Source organism: Vicugna pacos, chromosome 29, assembly GCF_048564905.1.
Source record: "Vicugna pacos chromosome 29, VicPac4, whole genome shotgun sequence".
In the NCBI taxonomy this organism is placed as follows: domain Eukaryota; kingdom Metazoa; phylum Chordata; class Mammalia; order Artiodactyla; family Camelidae; genus Vicugna; species Vicugna pacos.
The window spans coordinates 12,315,795-12,335,335 of NC_133015.1; the positions used below are offsets into that span (position 1 = coordinate 12,315,795).

Below are 19,541 nucleotides of genomic sequence, written 5' to 3' on the forward strand. Positions count from 1 at the left end.
CAGGTACTGTGAACCAGGAGCAGTTGTGTGGTGAGCTCTGGGTCGGGTCCACTTCAGAGGATTATTAGCAGGAGGTCAACCAGCAAAGGAGTCAGAGGAAGGAAACAGGAGAGAGTCTGAAAGACCAGTGGAGATCAGAGTGTCCATTATTGAATGTTGCAGTGAGCTGGAAGAAGGAGTAGATTCTGGGGAGTAAAGTTTAAAAAATGTAACATTGTGTACTGGCAAGTGCACAACTGATGGTTGTAGGGCCTTGTTGGAATTTTGCACTGTAAATGCTTTACCAGTATCGCAGGCTTTCCCGGTGCTTCAGAAGCCTCCCTTAGGCCCTTTCTGGTGGTTAACAACTCCAAAGGAAACCACTGCTCTGCTTTCTGTCATCTTAGATTCTTTGTGCCTGTTTGTTGGAATCATGCAGCTTACTCTTTTGTGATAGCTCGTTTTTTCTGTGTTACATCTGTGAGATTCACCCATGTTGTGTTCAACAGTATGGTATTTCTGTGTTACGTTATATCCTCTTGCATGGATACACCAAAATTTATGTATTCATTATACTGTTGGTGGACATTTGGGTTGTTTCCAGTTTTGGGCTACTAGAAGTAATACTGCTGTGAACATTGTTGTATGTATACGTTTCTGTTGGGGATGTATCTAGGATTGGAATTGTCGGGTCATAGATTATACATGTGTTCAGTATTAATACGTAATGTCAAACAATTATCAAGGGTCCCTCCTACTAGCAGTATATGAGAGCTTTCCACATCTTTATCAACAAAGGGTATCTTCAGCTTTCAAAATGGTAGTATTTCATTGTGGTTTTAATTTGTGTCTCCCTAATAGTTAATTAAAGTGAGCACCTTTTCATATGCCTGTTGGCATTAGGATCTTCACTATTGTTGAAATATTTTTGCTGTTAAAAAAAACTGCATTGTTCAGATGAGTGGATAAAGAAGATGTGGTATGTATATACCAAATATATATACACAAACACACATACACAATGGAATATTACTCACCCATAAAAAGAATGAAATAATGTCATTTGCAACAACATGGATGGACCTAAAGATTATCATACTAAGTGAAGTACGTCAGATAGAGAAAGACAAATATCATATGATATCACTTATATGCAGACTCTTAAAAAAATACAGATTTTATTTACAAACCAGAAATAGACTCACAGACAAAGAAAACAACTATGTTACCAAAGATGAAAGGAGGGAGGGATAAATTAGGAGTTTGGAGTTAACAGATACACACTTCTATATATAAAATAGATAAAACAACAAGGATATTCAATCTTTTGTAATAAGCTATAATGGAAAAGAATCTGAAAATAATATGTGTGTGTGTATATATATACACACACACATGAATGTAAATGTATAACTGAATGACTTTGCTGTAGACCTGAAACTAACATTGTAAATCAACTATACTTCCATAAAAACCGACTTCTATATCCATTCGTCCATCAGTGGACACTGAGCTTGCTTCTATGAGCATGAAGGTGCATATATCCTTTCACAGTAGTGTTTTTGTTTTTTTTTGAGATAAATACTTAGAAGTGAAATTGTTGGAATGGTTAGTACTTTTTTGTGTGCTAATATTTTAGACATCTTTATCTCCCACTGAATTGTGAAGATAACCTCATGTTATTTTTAGAAGCTTTATTATTTTATCTTTTAAATTTAGATCTATAGTCAGGAATTGAGGTATATGTACGATGTGAGGTAGAATTCAAGATTTTTTTCCTTCCTTTTTATATGTAGACATTCAGTTAACTTAGCACTATGTATTTTTTTTTAAATGTCTCAAAAGATTTATTTTAATTTTTTTTTAACATTTTTTATTGATCTATAAAACACTATGTATTGAAAAGACAGTACGTTCCTCTCTGCACTGCAGAGGAGGGGAGATCCAATCCTGACTTCACAGTAAGTAGATGGGCCTTAAATAGTAATTACATCCCAGAGAGGAGTTAGATTTAGTACAGCACGGATAGTTCTCTGGTTAATTAGGAGTATGTCGTAGAACTACTTTCCTTTCTCCCACCTCTTACTTTCTTTAACTTTTTTGGGGGAAATAATTTCAGATTTATATAAATTTTATAGAAAGAATACGTAGAACTCCCAGGTACCCATTACCCAGAAATGGTTAGCGTTTCTGAACCACTTGAGCATAAGTTGTGGACATGACGTCCCGTTACCCCTGAGCGCATCTGTGCGTACTTCCTAAGTACACAGACACTGTCTGTCAGGGAGTTACTGCTGATCGCGTATCCCCGTGTAATCCACAGACTCCATTCACATTTCACTGATGGTCCCAGGAACACCCTTTGTAGGTCCAGCATCTAATCAGGATCACGGATTTACTGTTTCTCTTCATTCCACTTCAGTCTGGAACAGTTCCTCAGGCCTTCAAGTCCTTTGTGACCTTGATATCATTTGTAGAATGCCCCTCAGTTGAGTTTACCTGGTGTTTCCTCATGATTTACGCACTTTTAGCACATATCACAGAAGTGACCTGGGCTCAGTGTCATAACAGGAGACACAGGATATTGATTTGTCCCATTAGTGATGATTTTTGTCATTTGGTTAAGACTGTGTCTGCCAGGCCTCTCTATTGTAAAGTTAATTAAGACGTGTATTTTATTATTACGTAGTACAAATAACAAGTGTTTTCTGAGAAGATACTTTGAGACTACATAAACATTCTGTTCTTATCAAACTTTCACTCGCCAGATTTGACATCCATGGATGATTCTTGTCTGAATCAATGACTACTCTGAAGGTTGCCAAAAGGGTGATTTTTAATTGCATATTCGTTTTCGATGTATTCATCAGCATTGTGCCTGAGAGATTTCTCATTCCCCTCATTTTGTGTTTGTTTATTTATATCACTGTAGACTCTTGGATTCCTATTTTACCTACAGGCTTATGATCTGTTACTGTCGTTATTTATTCTGATGATCAAATTGTCCCAGCTTTGGCCAGTGGAATGGCCCCTTCAGGTTGAGTCCTGTGAACTTCAGATGCTTCCTCATCATTTGTTGGGCATTTCTGACTTCCTGGCACAATAAGATGTTCCTAGGTCATCATGTGTTTTCCTTACCCTGGCTCCTGTCATTCCTCCCAGGGCCCTGATTGGTTAGTTAATCAGTTCATTCTTTCAGCAAACATTTATTGAGTGACTGCTGTGTTCCAGGGGCTTTTCTAACTTCCTGCAAAGTTGTTTCTTTAAGTGTTAGTAATATGTTGCTCCTTGAAAAGTAGTTGTGGAAGTTTTTTTTTTTTGCCTGTCATATGATGGGAATCCACAGTTGTTAAGTATGTTTATATATCTAATTAATTAGTCTGTTTTTATCATTGGTAAATGTAGAAATTTCCTTTAATGTATTCTGATTATGTGTTCACAGTGTCAACTTGATAGCCGTAAAATACATGAGGATTCCTATGTAATGATTATCTTTATGCAACCTGGGTCCAACTCTCACTCACTGGAAGCAGTGGTACTTAGCGTTTCCTGGAGGCAGCTCATAGTTTGAAGTTATTCTTTTAATGTCTTCTGTGAGAGCCTCACTGTGTAAGTCAAGAGAGGTGTGTGCACATGGAGATGTCAGTCTTGTTCTATAGGAAACAGGTGTAGTGCTTTGCTCTTAAGAAATTGAAACCTTATCAGCGTGGTTTGTGCTTTTCTGCTTCTCTCTCTCTTTTTTGTGTATATATTTTTATTGAAGTAGAGTCAGTTTACAACATTGTGTCACTTTCTGTTGTACAACATAATGCTTCAGTCATACATGATCATACATATATTCGTTTTCATATTTTTTCACCAAAAGTTATTACAAGATATTGAAATTAGTTCCCTGTGCTATGCAGTATGAACTTGTTGTTTATCTGTTTTGTATATATTAGTATCTGCAAATCTCAAACTCCCGATTTATCCCTTCCCAGCCCCCTTCCCTCTGCTTCTCTTCTAACTCTTCTTCACAAACACCAGTTTCTAGCATTTCTGTGAAGAAAATATAGTCTTACTTTCAAATGAATTTATATGAGATTGTTTCTTTCTTTAAATGATACGAATTCAGTACTTTTACCTAGCTTAAAATGCAATTTTGGTGTGGGTGACAGACCTCACTGGTGATTTTCAGACATGTTAGTTTCCTGTGTATTGCCATACTTAAAGGATGAGGTCCTTCAAGCTTTTTTTTTTCTTCTTTTCCCATTTGATTGTTACGATATTTATGCCTGTATGATTGCTGCAGAGTAGCATTCATGATGACATAAATCGTACAACTGGTGAACATGTTAATTATTAAACTGAAATCTTTATAAAATAAGAACAGTTCAAACTTTTAAAGGCATCAGTGGCTCTTTGGTGTTAAAAAAAATCTTTGGAAAATTGTTAGGTAGTTACTAATAAAGTTAAACATAAACCTCCTCTGTGACCTGCCAGTTCCACTTCTGGGTATATGCCCAACTGAAAAGAGTGTGTATGTCCACTAAGAGACATTTAAAAAATGTTCACGGTGGCTTTATACTTAATAGCCTCAAACTGGAAACAATCCAAATGTCCCATTAACAGCAGATCAGATAAACTTAGTAGAATACTATTTGGTGATAAACTCTGAAGTACTGATATATCCAATGAAATCATTATGTCGAGTGAAAGAAGCTAGACAAACGAATACATAATCAGACTTGAAGAACTGGCAGAACTGATCTGTGCTGACAAGTCAGAGTGGGTAACTTGGGGAGGTGGGTATTGACTGGGTATTCCTGGGTGATGGAAGTGCTTGTATCTTGATCTGAAAGGTGTATATGAGTGTTTATGCGTGTAGTAATTCATGGAGCTGTGTGCTTAAGGTTTGTGCATTTTATTTATCCCTCCGTCAAATACTGTTAGAAACAAAGAAAGAAAAGAGAATCCCTTTATGCTTGACTTAATATTCCTCTGCCCTGAGCGTTACGTATTAAAATGGGGGTTTGGACTAATTGGACTTACTATATTTGTTAACTTTTCTTTGCTGTTTTTCTTATCCTTATCTCTCCCTTTTCTACGTCATCCTTTCCTCCCACGCCCTTTATTTTTTGCTTTTTCTTCACCTTGGTTTAGTTCTTGTTCTTAATAGTAATCTTCAGTGGTTTCACATGATTTCTTTTGAAATGAGACACAAAATGAGCAGCTTGTGACTCGTGATGGATTGCTTGTCACCTGGCTGCCTGTTGTGTGTTTGCGTCAGGCTCCCCTGCTCCGGCCTGTACTTTGTGCCCCCGTTTCTCTGCTGCAATAAGTGGACCCGTTTTTGTTCATGATGTATGGTGCAAAAGGCATAATTCAAATAAAATAGTACAGAATTTACACTTGACATAAATTTTACTTTCTGTAAAAGCTTATGATTCATTTTTGTGATTTGTTATATAGAACATATATATGTTTTACTAAATAACCTTTTTTGGTACTTAAAATAACTTGACTTAATAATTTTACGTTGTGTGTGTTATATATTATGGGATTTTTCGAACTTTTGCAGAAGAAAGACTAAGGTATTGAGCATCCCTGAACTTGTCATCAGTTGCTTCTGTTATCCACACATGGTGGCCAGTCTTGTTTCTCATCCCTGTGGCCTCTGAATTATTTTAAAACAAATTTCAGGTGTATCACTTCATCCACAAATGCTTCAGTGTGTATCTTTAAAGATTATCTACAAAAAGCTTTACTTATCTTTACTACTTTGTCGTGTGGTTGGTTATAGAAAAATCTCAAAATTTATTTTCATTAGCTAAGTCTAAGAATTACTGATGACCCTGTATTCGTTGCTAATTTTCGTCACTTGATTACCAAACTATAAATAAAAATATTCACAGACTGTGATGTTCTTAATGATTAAATAATTACAAACTTTCTGCGGTAAGTAACTTTGAAGTTCAACACCTGCTTTATAATATTCAAACTAAGCAATCTATGATCCTTCTGTTTTCCTTGTTTTGAAATAGTGTGACTATAAAAGTTGAATTTTTGGTCATTAATGTACAAAAAATGTTGCAAAAACCCCAAAGAGATTTCGTTAGGAATGATTTTCCTGTTTAGTTTATGCACCCCCTTAGAAAATCGTACAGAAGGGGCCACCCACTTCCACCTTCTTCCATGGTAATTGTATGTAAAATATAGATTGCATGGTTTATTATGGAAATATTTCACTTGTGTGCCTTTAATATTTCTTTTAAACAGGTAGTATAACTCCAACTGTGGAACTGAATGGGCTGGCTATGAAAAGGGGAGAGCCTGCCATCTACAGGCCCTTAGATCCAAAGCCTTTCCCAAATTATAGAGCTAATTACAACTTTCGGGGCATGTACAATCAGAGGTTTGTATATCTTCTTTGGTTTTGTTCTTATTTATTATTTTATGCATATATACAAGTTTCTGAAACTCAAAGTGTATTTTCGTTGTAAAGAAAATTCACTTGAGGCATTTTTGCATGGAGTTTAGATGTATCAGCCATATAAGAAATGTTTAAATTAAAAAAGAATAACTGGTTTTCAGGAACTGGTTTTTGTTGCGTCCTGAGAGCCCTGTGTTTATTGCAGGCAGGACCACGTTGTAAAGTCGTTCCACAGGGTGGTGCGGGCTTTGCAGTTGTCTTGCTTGCTTATTCACTAAGCAGGTGCTTAGCTTAATTAGTGCTTTTCTTAATTTGTCTGAAGACATTGCAAACATGAGTGCTTATAATTTATAGGGAAGTTCTTGGAAGGATTTACTAAGTCTTTCTGCACATTGAATAATTTTGTGTTATAAGTGTAGCAGAATTTTCTTTTGCAAGCATGGTAGAATTAAAAAAAAATTGTATGGTCTTTTTTCCTGATTGTTTATGAATCATATAACTCATTGTAGAGAATGTGGAAGATGCAGTAAATTAAAAATATAAATAACCTGCAATCCCAATTAAACACCTTTATTTTTTTAATATTTTTATTTTTAATTATTTATTTTTAATTGATGTAGCACCTTTAATATTTTAATGTACTTGACATTCTTTTTAGTCTTTGCATATAAATATATTTAACCAAATTGAAATTACCCTTTATATGCAATTTCTGTATTACTTTGTGGAGGTATACTATATGAACGGTAAAATGCACAAATCTTAAATGTACATGTCCTGACTTTATTTTATTATTTTATTTATGTGTGTGTATATTAGTTGTTTGATGACTTTCTGCTTACTTATATCCTCATGTGATCACCACCCCATCGAGATCCAGAACATTTCCATCAGTGTGAGAGCTTCCTCACACTTATTTGCACTTCATATACCTCTTCTCAGAAGTAACCACTGTTCTGTCACCATAGATTAGTTTTGCTTGTCCTTGAACTTCTATAAATAGAGTCATACAGTATTTACTCTTTTGTGTCTGGCTTTTTTCACTTATTATAATTGTTTTCTTATTTTGTTTTATTTATTTATTTTTAATTGAAGTATAGATTTGTAATGTTATGTTAATTTCTGATATACAGCATAGTGATTCATTTATACATATATATTCCTATTCATATTCTTTTTCATTATAGGCTATTACAAGGTATTGAATATGGTTTCCTGTGCTAGACAGCAGGACCTCGTTGTTTATTTTATATATAGTAGTTAGTTTTTTTTTTTTTTTTTTTGGTTTTGAGATTTATCCATGTTGCTTGAGCCTGGGGTTTGCAGTTTTTAATTGCTGAATAATATTTCTTTGTGTGAATGTATCATAATTTGTTTATTCCCAATATGCAATATTTTGCCCTTTTCACTTAATATAGTAATCATTTTTCATATCTTTAACCTCTGAAAATAATTTTGGTGGCTATATAATACTTCACATAGCTGGGGTATACTTTGCAAGTATTTAAACAGGTGTAAACAAGGAATACTTGATAAGTATATAAACAAAATATACCTGTTTTTGATTATCTAGATTGTTTTTCTTCCTTTTTTGGCAATTATAAATAATATTGCAGTAAACACTCTTTATATACAAGTTTTTGTTCACATTACTGATTATTTCCTTAAGGTAGATTACTATAAGGGGACTACTGGGTTAAAAAAACGGTAATGTATTACCCAATTGCATTGAAGTTTATACTGATTTCGTATAGTATATTTTGTATTATTGTGACAATGCTGAGTTTAAAACACATTGTCTTAAGTTAGTTAAGTGGTTGAAAGTGATATGTTTTAAACTTTCAGTTTTATTGATTACTTTGTGAGGTTGAACAGCTTTTCAGATATTTATTAGTTACTTGTCCTTTTCGTCTCTTTTAATTTGCTAATTTTTATTGCATTGCTCGATCAGTCTTCAGATGTTTATGTGTTGAGGGTATTAACATAAAGTCTATTCTATTTGTTTGATTTTCCTGCTTTTAAAAAATTAGCTTTTAGTTTTGTGTTTGTCTTTAATGTACTGCAGTTTTAAATGTTAAATATGGTCTAATCTATTTTTTGTGTGCATTGCTCTCACTGCTTTTATGCTTAAGAAATTCTCATGTGTGATCAGATATTTGCTGATACTTTAAAGTTTTCTTTTTTGAGGCGTAATTGGCATATAACATTGTGTAAGTTTAACGAATACAATATAATGATTTGATACATCTACATTACAATATGATTGCCATTATAGTGTTAGCTGATACTCTGTCCAGTCACACAGTTATCATTTCTTCTAGTGTTGGGATGCTGATGCTTTTAAAAACATTTTGTATATTTACTGACAGATTATTACAGTTCAGATATGAGGAGAAGATACTTGTTTAATCGATAGATAATCTAATGCTTTTTGATGTCTTGCTTGGTAGTGGAAAAACTATCACCTAAGGTTTAGTCGTATTCAAATTGTAAATGGTTCATTTAAATATTATTGTTCAGGTTCTTTAAGAAAAGCTTCTGCCTCTCCCCCTTTTCCTTCCCTACGTGTCTGGGGGGGATTTACTGTATTGTCCTAGTGGGGCAGGAGGGTGCGCCCCCTCTGGCTCCTCTGGTCTTTGTGGTGATGTCTCTTGTCCACCAGGTAGCTGACACCTCTCTTGCTTGCCCCGCTGAAACCTGCAGTTGGTGACTTGTGGTCCATCTTTCCCCCTCAGGTAATGCTTCCAGAGAATATTCACCATCTTCCCCTTGCTGTCTTGGTCTAAACCCTTAGCTCTCCTCTGCTCCCCGGGATATTTGTTCCATTCCCATTCTCTTTGCTAGCATCCTTGCTTCTCACTGTGGAGCATCTGTTGGCAGCAGGCTTCCTGACTCTCAGCTTGGTGTCCACACCGCATGGGAGGCAGGAGGGACACACCATTTATCTTACAGTTGCTTTACTTTGTCTTTTTCTCTGTAACACACCCATTGCCTTTCTCATCGGTCTGAGATTACTTCATGTGAATAAAACTCTTTGCCTACTTAAGCACGATAGATAGATTTGGTCCCCTGAGATAGGAACACCTTGTCTACGTTATACTTGCAAGGTGTTTTACTTTTAATGTACTATAATGAATAGAGCCATGAGGATGTTATATGTAAACATTTATTGTATTTCAGTATCTGTAGTTCTTTATTTGAAGGACTAGAGCCTTTTTGACTAATGAACCTATTACTTTTAAATGAAAGAAATCTAGTGCTAAAGCAATGAAAAATCAGACAATAATCTCTGTCCTTATGGAGCTCAGTCAATCAGGAAGGTGACAGATTTGATAAGACCTAAAGGAGCAGAGGGAAGAAGCAGTGTGAGTGTCGTGAGCGAAGGGGAGAACATTCAGGCAGAAGCAGCAGAGTGCAGAGCCCTGAAGTAGGCGTGCGCCCCGTGCTGTGTGCCTCCACCTGGAGGCCAGGGTGGCTGGAACAGGCTGGACCCGGGGAGAGAGGAGTTGGTATGTGAGGATGTGACCGGAGTCATGTGGTTTGGTTTGATTTTTTTCCCCGTTTTAGATTTCCATTAAGAATGTTGACATTATTCCTTTGTTGGCAATGTCTAGTTTCAAGATCTGATTCCGTGGTTGTCATGAGGGCTGCAAGAATTTTTTTATGACTTCTCTAAAGGGTTTTTGCCTTAGGCTGTTCCCACCGCATGGATAAAGTGGACTTTCCCTTCAGATTTTTGGAGCGTCTTCAGAATTTTCTGCAGAACACAAAAAGGGTAAAAAGAAAATAGGAAAGTACTGGTAAGCTGCCAAGCCATGTTTCAACTTAAAAGCTCTCTGCTCACAGAAGGGCAAACCTAACCATTATTCATTAGGCTGTTAAACTTACGATTTCACATATGACCTTAATTTGCAGATGACAGCACCTGAATGTGTTACAGGGGATTTGGAGCCAAAGATCAGAGGAGACGCTTTTCTCCTTGTCAGACTCCATATGAATCAGTAGCTTCTTAATAACGCAAGGAATGAAAGGTTAAGAAGTTCAAGAAACAGGTATCTTTTAGAGGGATTTTTGAAAAGGTCCTTTCATTTTCCACTTAAAATAGTATTAATTAATAATTAGATATTACCCATGCTATTTTTAAAATCTCTTCTTTTCTCATGAGGCTTCTTCACTTGAACTCATTCAAAGGCCTGAGGAGGAACTCATAAAAAAGGTCTTTTCCACCGCTGCCCTGTTTTGTGATAACTGGAGGAAAAAGAGGTTTACACATGAGCAAACTTTGTGGGTACAACCTGGATTCTAAAATACCTGTCGGAGGGAGGGTATAGCTCAAGTGGTAGAGTGCATGCTTAACATGCACGAGGTCCTGGGTTCAATTCCCCAGTGCCCCCATTGGAAGTAATTAAATAAGTAAATGTAATTACTCCCCCCCAAAATTAGAAATAAACTAAAAGTGATTATGCAACATTAAAAAAACACCTGTGACTTAAAAAAAAAAACAAATACCTGTGTCTCCTTTTATTGCACCCAAGATATTTTAAAATGAACATGTCCAAACATCTTTTTCTTTCTCATTTGGGGCATTGTTTACTAACAGATATATTACAAAGTTGAATACATACAAAAATTTATTTGATGGAGTACAAGATGTAAAAATTGGAGAACATTTTATGCTTTTGTTCTCTTACCTTTGTTATAAAAACATCCACTATCTGAAGGAATTGAATGGGTGAAATTAGGCCTCCTACAGTTTTATCCTTTTTTTTTTTTTTGTATTCATGGATTAAAGAAGCATTATTGCTTGGCTAATGGCCAGAAAGCCCCCCAGTATACTGATGCAGGTTTTCAGAGGGCCATGACTCAAGCTATATTATAGGCGATGTCTTGGGGAGACCTTCGGGCATGGTTGGATATAGGGCTTCAGTGTTGTTTTTCCTCATTTTCCATTTCTCTCTTTCTAGCTCTTGTCTCAGTTTTCCTCTGCTTGACTTTATTTTCAAACATGCTCACTTCCGTTTGCTCTATAGTCCTTAGACTTAGGGCACTCAAAGAGGAACACATTTTTTGTTTGTTTGTTTTTAAATAGTTCTTAGAAAAGTCCCAAGAAAGACTCTGAGTAGCCTGTTCATTCCAGAATTTGTCATTCAGGCCAGATTTGGGGTGAGGGGATACTTTAATTGGCCAGCTTTGAGTTTGTGCCCAGCCTGGGGAAACAGGATTTAGTCCTATCCAAAATGCTATTCAGAGCACAATTATTTTATAGAGTGGTTCCCTAAAGGCAAAGATTCTGAGGGAAAGTCATTTCCATTGTGGTCAGAACATTGGGTTCAAATCCTACTTCTGATGCTTTTGGCTGTGTGGTCTTGGGCAAGGCCCTGGACCTCCCTTAGCTTCATTTGCCAGCTAGAGATAATACCACCAAATGAAAGGACTTATCAAATGCCTACTCTTTGCCACATGTTGTGTTGGAATAGATACTTTGATGAAAGACATTCGGGTTAGACTCTGAGTCTCCTAGAGGAGGAAGGCAATGAAAAGAAACCATCGGAACGGTAAGTTGTGTCCCTCGTGGGCTGTGGAAACGTGGAGAACAAGCCCCTCACTTGGACCGGGGAATTAAAGAAGCCCCCTAGAAGGGGTTGACACTTGAACTGAATCTCAAGGTCAATGAGGTGTTACGCAGCTGAGGAAGGTAGGAAAAAGCAATCTAGGTTTTGGGAACGATGGCAGGGAGTCCTGAGAGGTTTTAGTTCATTTGTGGACTTGCAAGCAATTTGATTTGAGTGGAATGAAAAGGCTGAGGTTCAGGCAGGTTTCTGACCCGGATGTCCTCAAGCGGCATGCCATGGGGTTTAAGTTTTATCCTGAAGGTGATTGGGAGCCTTGGAAGGATTTTTTAGCTGACAGATAAAATAATTGAATATCTGTTTTAGGAATATTCCTTTGGCAGTATGTGGAAAACAGTTTGGATAGGCTTAAAATTCCAGAGAGTAAGATGCATTACAAGGAATATGGAAGAGTGAAGATGGAGAAGAGGGGACATTTAGAAGGTAGATTTGATAGCACTTGGGGATTGATAAGAGGGTGTGAAGGATAACATATCTGGATCGCTAGTCATATTGTTCACAATGAGAACAGCTGGATAGGTCTTTGGAAAGATGAGGAATTTAATTTTGACTGTGTTGAGTTTAAATTGACTAGAAGATATTTAGAAGGAGTTCATTTTATCACTCTTTAAAGCCAAAACGAAGGGTATTTGAAAATTATTTTTGACTTTGAGGGTTTGTTGGAAGTATATATAGGAAGAAGGCTTTTGCGTCTAGAGTTTCCAGAATAGGGATGTGTAATATATCTTGCAGAATGTGGTGTTTAGGATACAGCCTAACTTTGAGTGATATATCTGTTCTTCATTATCTGGCATTTATGCTTCCTTCCCAAAAGGATTTGGTTATATTGCTTTGTCATCATTCATTTGAAACAGTTTCATGGCATGCACCCATGCCAAGCACCCCTGTCCTCAGGTTTGGTTACTGTGTTTTGTGTTAAGACAATATTTGGTTGCCTTTGGTTCATGTATTCAATTCCTGGCCCAACCACTTGTAGTAGCTAGGTTAGTAAGGTTTTCTCGTGGCATGTCTGGGAGGAGTCATAGCAAGTTAAACAAGGAAAGAGTTTGAATTACTTTGCCAAAAAGCTACTTGTTCTTATAGGCAGATCCAGGTACTTACTCCAGGCTTCATGGTCTCCACCTTTCTCCTGGGAAATAAATCTTTGAGAGTTAGAAAGAACTTTATGGACAACTATGGCTATTAGTAGAAATTTTGATACAGAGAAGCATGTTTTTTGAAGTATCTGAACTGATTTTATTTCATTATGTTAATTATCAGTAAAACTAGAAATAACCAAGATTTTAGTTTATGAAATAGCTTATTATATTTCAAAGTCTGCATTATATAGACTAATGACTAGCTGCAAATCATTGCGATGTTCATTTGCTATTTATTTTGTTCAAGCTATCAGTGTGAATGTTCCTCACCAGTCTGTAACACCCTTTAAAAAAATCATGTTGGAAAGTAGCACAGTTGAGAAACTTTGAATACGTTTGTAGCAGTAGTGGTATCAACAGGTATAAAACTACAATTTTGCTTTCTGCCGCCAGATGGTGCTTGTGTACTGTTAAAGCAACATACAGGCTGGGTGCATTCACTTTGGTTAGTCCTCCAAGGTCTGTGCCTAATTGATTAGTGAGAGGTTGAACACTATGAAATCGCCAGTTTTAGACCTTTCTTTGACCTATAAAAATGCCAGTTTCATATGATTTGATCTAATAGGAAAAAGTCAGTCAAGGACACAACTCTAAAGCCTCTTGGATGAGTGAAATAAGAAGTGGTGAAAAGCAGGAATTCATTCTATATGTAATTTTCCCTCCTGTATATTATATCCCTTGGTTTGGGGAATATATTCTTTCTCTTTTATCATGTGCTTTATACAAAAATGTATGTCAGAACTTTTCAAGATGATACTTCTTTTAAAAATGATATTTCTTCATGAGGATATCACGTTATAGATGGAGAATTGAAAGACTACAAGACAAAACTTTTACTGTTTTCCTCTTGTTTTCACATAAGATTGCATTAATTAAATTAACAGTGTTTTTCATTTGGGGAAAATAAGTCTAAACCCATAATAAAGAAATATTAAAATACATTGTCTTTCAAAGCTCTCATAATCCAGAGAAGAGAATTTGAATAGGTTACCAAAGCAAAGACGAGGGAGAATGAACTGGAATTCAATGAAGCCAGGAATCAGAGAGCCAGGGAGATAATTTTAAGGTAAAAGAAGGATTATTCTGGGTCATAAGCTCTTGTCTTAGGCAGGCTATGTTTAACATTAAGAATAGGAATTAGCGGTCATTGTAATCCTTTAAAACAAAACTCGTTGCTTGATTAGACCAGATGTGACACTCTTCATTATATGAAGTAGAAATAGAGCTTTTTCTCTTTGAAGTGAAATATGAAGCAGGTCCCCCAATATTTGTTTCCCCCAAGTATTAGATAAAAATCAAATTATTTAAAAAATCATTTTAGTGGCTTATGTTTCTGGCCGTGGTGGAATAACTGGGAGTAGATTTACCCTCCTGCTGCAAACATGTAGAAAATCTAGGTAAGGTTCCTACATTATACATGGACTGATAAAATACAGTGTGAAGAGAAGCTGTGGTAAGTTAACAAAGCATACTGATGCAGAGTGAAGAAAAGAGAATAGCTAAGAAATGATAGTGGAAATAAAGTGGAATCATAAAAAAAATTGTAATCTAAAAGAAGGTAGAAAAGAGGTAGAAAAAGGGAGTAATGAACACATGGGATAAATAGAAAACAAAGAACAGTGTGATAGATTTAAACTCATATTGATAATTATGTTAAATATAAATGGTCTAAACACTATGGTTAAAAGGTAGAGAATGTCAGACTGAATAAAAGAGCAGAAACTACAACTATATGATACGTAAAGAAATGCACTTTAAATATGAAGACACAGATTGGTAAAAGGATGGAAAATGATAGTTTATGCAAACACTAATCATAATAAAGCTGGAGTGGCTATATTTATATCAGACAAAGTAGAGTTAAGAACAAGAAATATTATCAAGGATAAAATTACCAATTATAAAAGGATAAAATCATCAAGAAGACCAACAATTCTAAATATACATGTATCTACTAACAGGCCTTAAAATAAGTTGACAGAAAAACAGTAGGGGTGCTGCTATGGGTTGAATTATGTATGCCGCAAATTCATATGTTGAAGCTCTACCCCCCAAGGTGATGGTGCTTGGAGATAGGGTCTTTGGGAGGTAGTTAGGCTTAGATGGATCATGAAGGTAGAGCCCTCAATGTGGAATTGGTGCCCTTATAAGAACAGACACCAGACAGCTAGCTCTCTACTCCTCACCTCCCCTCTCCCCACAAGGGAGGACATAAGAAATTGGCTGTCTACAAGCCAGGAAGGGAGCTCTCTCATCAGGAACTGACCATTCTAGCATCTTGACCTTAGCATCCAGCCCCACAACTGTGAGAAAATAAATGTCTGTTGTTTAAGCCTCCCAGTCTATGGTGTTTTGTTACGCCAGCTTGAGCTAAGACATCTATAGAATTCAATAACACTGTCAACCAGTGTTATGAAACTCTCCATCCCGTAATGACAGAATATACATTCTTTTCAAGTACACATGGAGTATTCCGCAAGACAGATGATATGCTGTGCTATGAGACAATTTTCAATAAGTTTAAGAGAATTGAAATAATACAAACTGTGTCATCTGTCCACAAAGGGATTATGTTAGAAATAAATACCATAAAAGTATCTGGTAAATTCCACAAATATTTGGAAATTTAAAAACATTTCTAAATAATACATGTGTCAGAGGAGAAATCACAAAAATATTAGAATAATATTCTGGACTAAATGAAGATGAAAATGAAACATTGAAATATGTGGGTGCAGCTAAAGTGCTTGGATGGGGAATGTATATCTTTAAATGCTTATGTGAGAAAAAAAAATCCAAAATTAATGCTTTAGGCGTCTACCCTAAGAAGCTAGAAAGAGAAGAGCACGTTGAATCCACAATACAGAGAAGGAAATAATAAAGATAGGAGCAGAAACCAGTGACACTGAAAATAGACAAGCATTTGAAAAAAATCAATGAAATCAAAAGCTACTTCTGGGAAAAGATTTATAAAATTGGTAAATTTCTAGCTAGACTAAAAAAGAGAGAAGGCAAAGATCTGTTATTACCAATATCAAGAATAAAACAGGGAAATCTGTTAACATTTAAAGAATTATAAGGGAGCTTTATGAATGACTTTATGAATTTGATAATTTAGATTATTGGTTGGCAAACTGTGACCTGCAGGCTCATTGCCTGCAGTTTTATTGGAACATAGCCATGTCCGTTTGTTTATGTGTCATCTTTGGCTGCATTTGAACTATAATGGCAGAGGTGAATAGTTATGACAAAATATGGCCAGCAAGCTTAGAATGTTTACTGTCTGGCCCTTTAAGGAAAAGTTTGCTGATTTAAATGAATTGGGCAAATTTATAAGAAGGCACAAATAACCAAAACTAACTTAAAGGCAAATAGAAAAACTCAAGAACTCTATTAAAGAAGTTGAATTTGTATTTAGAAACTTTCCACAAAGAAAATTGAAATCTTGAATTATTTCACTTATAAATGCTACCAACATTTGAAGAAGAAATAATATCAATATCTCAGAAAACAGAAGAAAGGAACACTTCCCAACTCATTTTATGAGGCCAGCATTATCTTGATACTAAGACCAGACAAAAAACTTAAAAGAGAAAACTTGAGATCACTATCCTTTCATTATCATAGATATAAAATCCTTAACAAAATATTAGCAAATTAAATTAAGGAAAATTTAAATAATGTAATACACCATGATTAAATGAAGTTTATCTTAGGAAAGCATTAACCATAATAGAATAAAGAAAAAAAGTATGAGCATCTTATTAGACACAAAAAGCATTTGACGAAAATCAGCACTCATTCATGATCCAGACTCGTCAAACTAGGAGTGTAAGAGAATTTACTTAATCTGATAAAAGGACTTCCCTGAACAACGTCTAGCTGACATTATGTTTTATAGTGAAAGACTGAATACTTGTAAGATGAAGAACAAATCAGTGATATACACCATTATCATTTCTATTCAACACTGTACTGGAGTTCTAGCAAGTGTAATATGAAGAAGAAATTAATGGGAGAAAATACTGGAAAAGAAATAAAACTGTATTTGCAAATGACATGATGCTGTATGTAGAAAATGATAAGAAATCACAAATGAAAAGCTGTTGAAATAAATGAGTTGAGCAAAGGTCACAGGTTACAAAGTCAATGTACAAAAAATCAACAGTATTTTTATTTAATAGTGTTGAACAACTGGAATCTTAAAAAAGCATAAAAACATATACTCAGGGTTAAATGTGACAAAATATGTGCATGACTTTTATACTGAAAGGGAAAAAATATTGCTCAAAGAACACTTGATATCAAGATGTCAGTTTTCCTAAAGTTAACATGAAGGTGCATGCAATCCCAGCCAAAATCTTAGGAGGTATTTTTTTTGTAAAATTGATAAAATAATATTAACATTTGTGTGGAGATGTAAAGGATTTGCAGTAGCCAAAACAATTTTGAAAAGGATAAACAAATTTGGAGAGGTCACACTACATGACTTCAACATTTGCTAAAAAGCTGCAGTAATCAAGACAGTGGAATGTTGGCATAGGGAGTAATATACAGTTGTCCCTTGGTATCTGTGGACGATTAGTTCCAGAACCCCACCCCTAGTCCCCACGGATACCATAATCCAGTGATGCTCAAGTCCCTTATATAAAATGGTGTCGTGTTTGCATATAATCTATGCACATTCTCCCGTATTCTTTAAGTCATCTCGAGATTACTTACAATACCTAATACAGTGTAAATGCTATCTAAATAGTTGCCAGGGCACGTGGCAAACTCAAGTTTTGCTTTTTGGAATTTTCTGGATTTTTTCTTTTTCCTGTATATTGTCTACCTGTGGTTGATTGAATCTGGGAATGTGTAACCCAGAGATACCGAGGGCCAACTGCATAGATCAGTGGAGCAGAACGGGGCAGAGGTTGGCTGTGGCCAAATGGACCAAGTCTGGCCTGCCTGTTTTTGTATGGCCTGCAAACTAAGAATATTTTTTAACACTTTAAAATTGTTGAGGAAAAAAAATGAAAAGAATGACACATAAAATTTAGATAAAATTGAAATTTTTAGTGTCTGTCAATAAAGTTTTATTGGGACACAGCCATGATCATTTGTTTATGTTTTGTCTGTAGCTGCTGTCATGCTACAGAAGTAGAGTTGAGTAGGTATGACAGATTTCATGGCTTGCAAATTCCAAAATATTTACCATTTGGCCCTTTACAGAAAGTTTGCTGATCCCTGGAATAAAGAGTCAAGAAATAAATGCACCCATATATGGTCAATTTGTTTTTTTCAAAATTAATTTCAACAAAGGTGTTAACAGGCAAAGGCCACTCTTTCCAAAAACAGTGGTAGAACAGTTGGATGTCCGGATGGGAAAAAATGATCCTCAACACCTCACACCGTAGAGGAAAGCGAACTAGAAATAGACCATAGACCTACATGTATAAAGCTGTAAAACTTCTAAAAGAAAATTTACTGTTCCTTTAGAGATAGGCAAAGATATCTTAGAACACAAAGAACACAAATTATAAAAGAAAAAAAATAGAGAAATTAAACTTCATCAAAATTTAAAACTTCTGGTACCTGGAAGTCACTGTCTTAAAAGTGAAAAAGCAGGACCATATTCTGGATGAAAACATTTGCAATACATATGTTGATGGAGTTGTATCTAGAATGGTATAAATGAACACTTACAACTCAATAAAGAGATAATTAAAATATGAGCACAACATTTGACTAGATTCTTCATTGAAGAAGAGAGAAGAATGGCCAATAAACACTTGAAAAGATGCTTAAAACCATTAGTTATCAGGGAAATGTGGCTTAAAACCATAGTTCAAATGGAATACAACTCAGTAGAAAAACTTCTGATCCAAGCCGCAAAGTGAATGAATCCCCAAAGCACTATGCTGAACAAAAAGCCAGACGCGTGGTATATAAACTATAAGATTCTGTTTTTGTGACATTTTAGAGCAGGTGAAACTAATCCATTATGACAAAAAGCAGTTCATTGGTTGCCTAGATCTTAGATGGACATTTCTCCTAGAAGATGTCAACACTGTCTTCTGGTGATAGAAATGTTCTATATCTTGATTTTGGTGATTGTTGTATGTCAAACTCATTAGTTATGAGCTTAAAATAGGCCCATTTCATTACATGTAAATTATACCTCAGTAAAATTGACTTAAAAATTCATTTTATAATTCTCAGTTTTCTTTGAAGCTAAAAATATTTCTAAAAAAGCACCTAATCTCTTCCTCTCAAGCATTTGGCCAAAGCCATGGTAAATATCTTTCTAGGGGCTAAAATTATTTACCTCATAAAGTATTTGAGGATAAAATCATATGTCTATAAATTGCTTAGCTTCTGCCTGTCCTTAGTAAA

General features: G+C 35.5%; 1 protein-coding gene across 12 annotated transcripts in view; it reads left to right on the top strand.

The window, feature by feature from the left end:
- The window catches only part of STAU2 (staufen double-stranded RNA binding protein 2), a 248,593-nt gene that overhangs the window by 39,095 nt on the left and 189,957 nt on the right, over positions 1-19,541 (top strand). For all 12 annotated transcript variants that reach the window (XM_006202410.4, XM_015237707.3, XM_072951789.1 and 9 more), the window contains one exon: positions 6,238-6,373. In XM_006202410.4, coding sequence (XP_006202472.1) covers positions 6,238-6,373 — 136 coding nt within the window. The remainder of the gene's footprint in view (positions 1-6,237; positions 6,374-19,541) is intronic.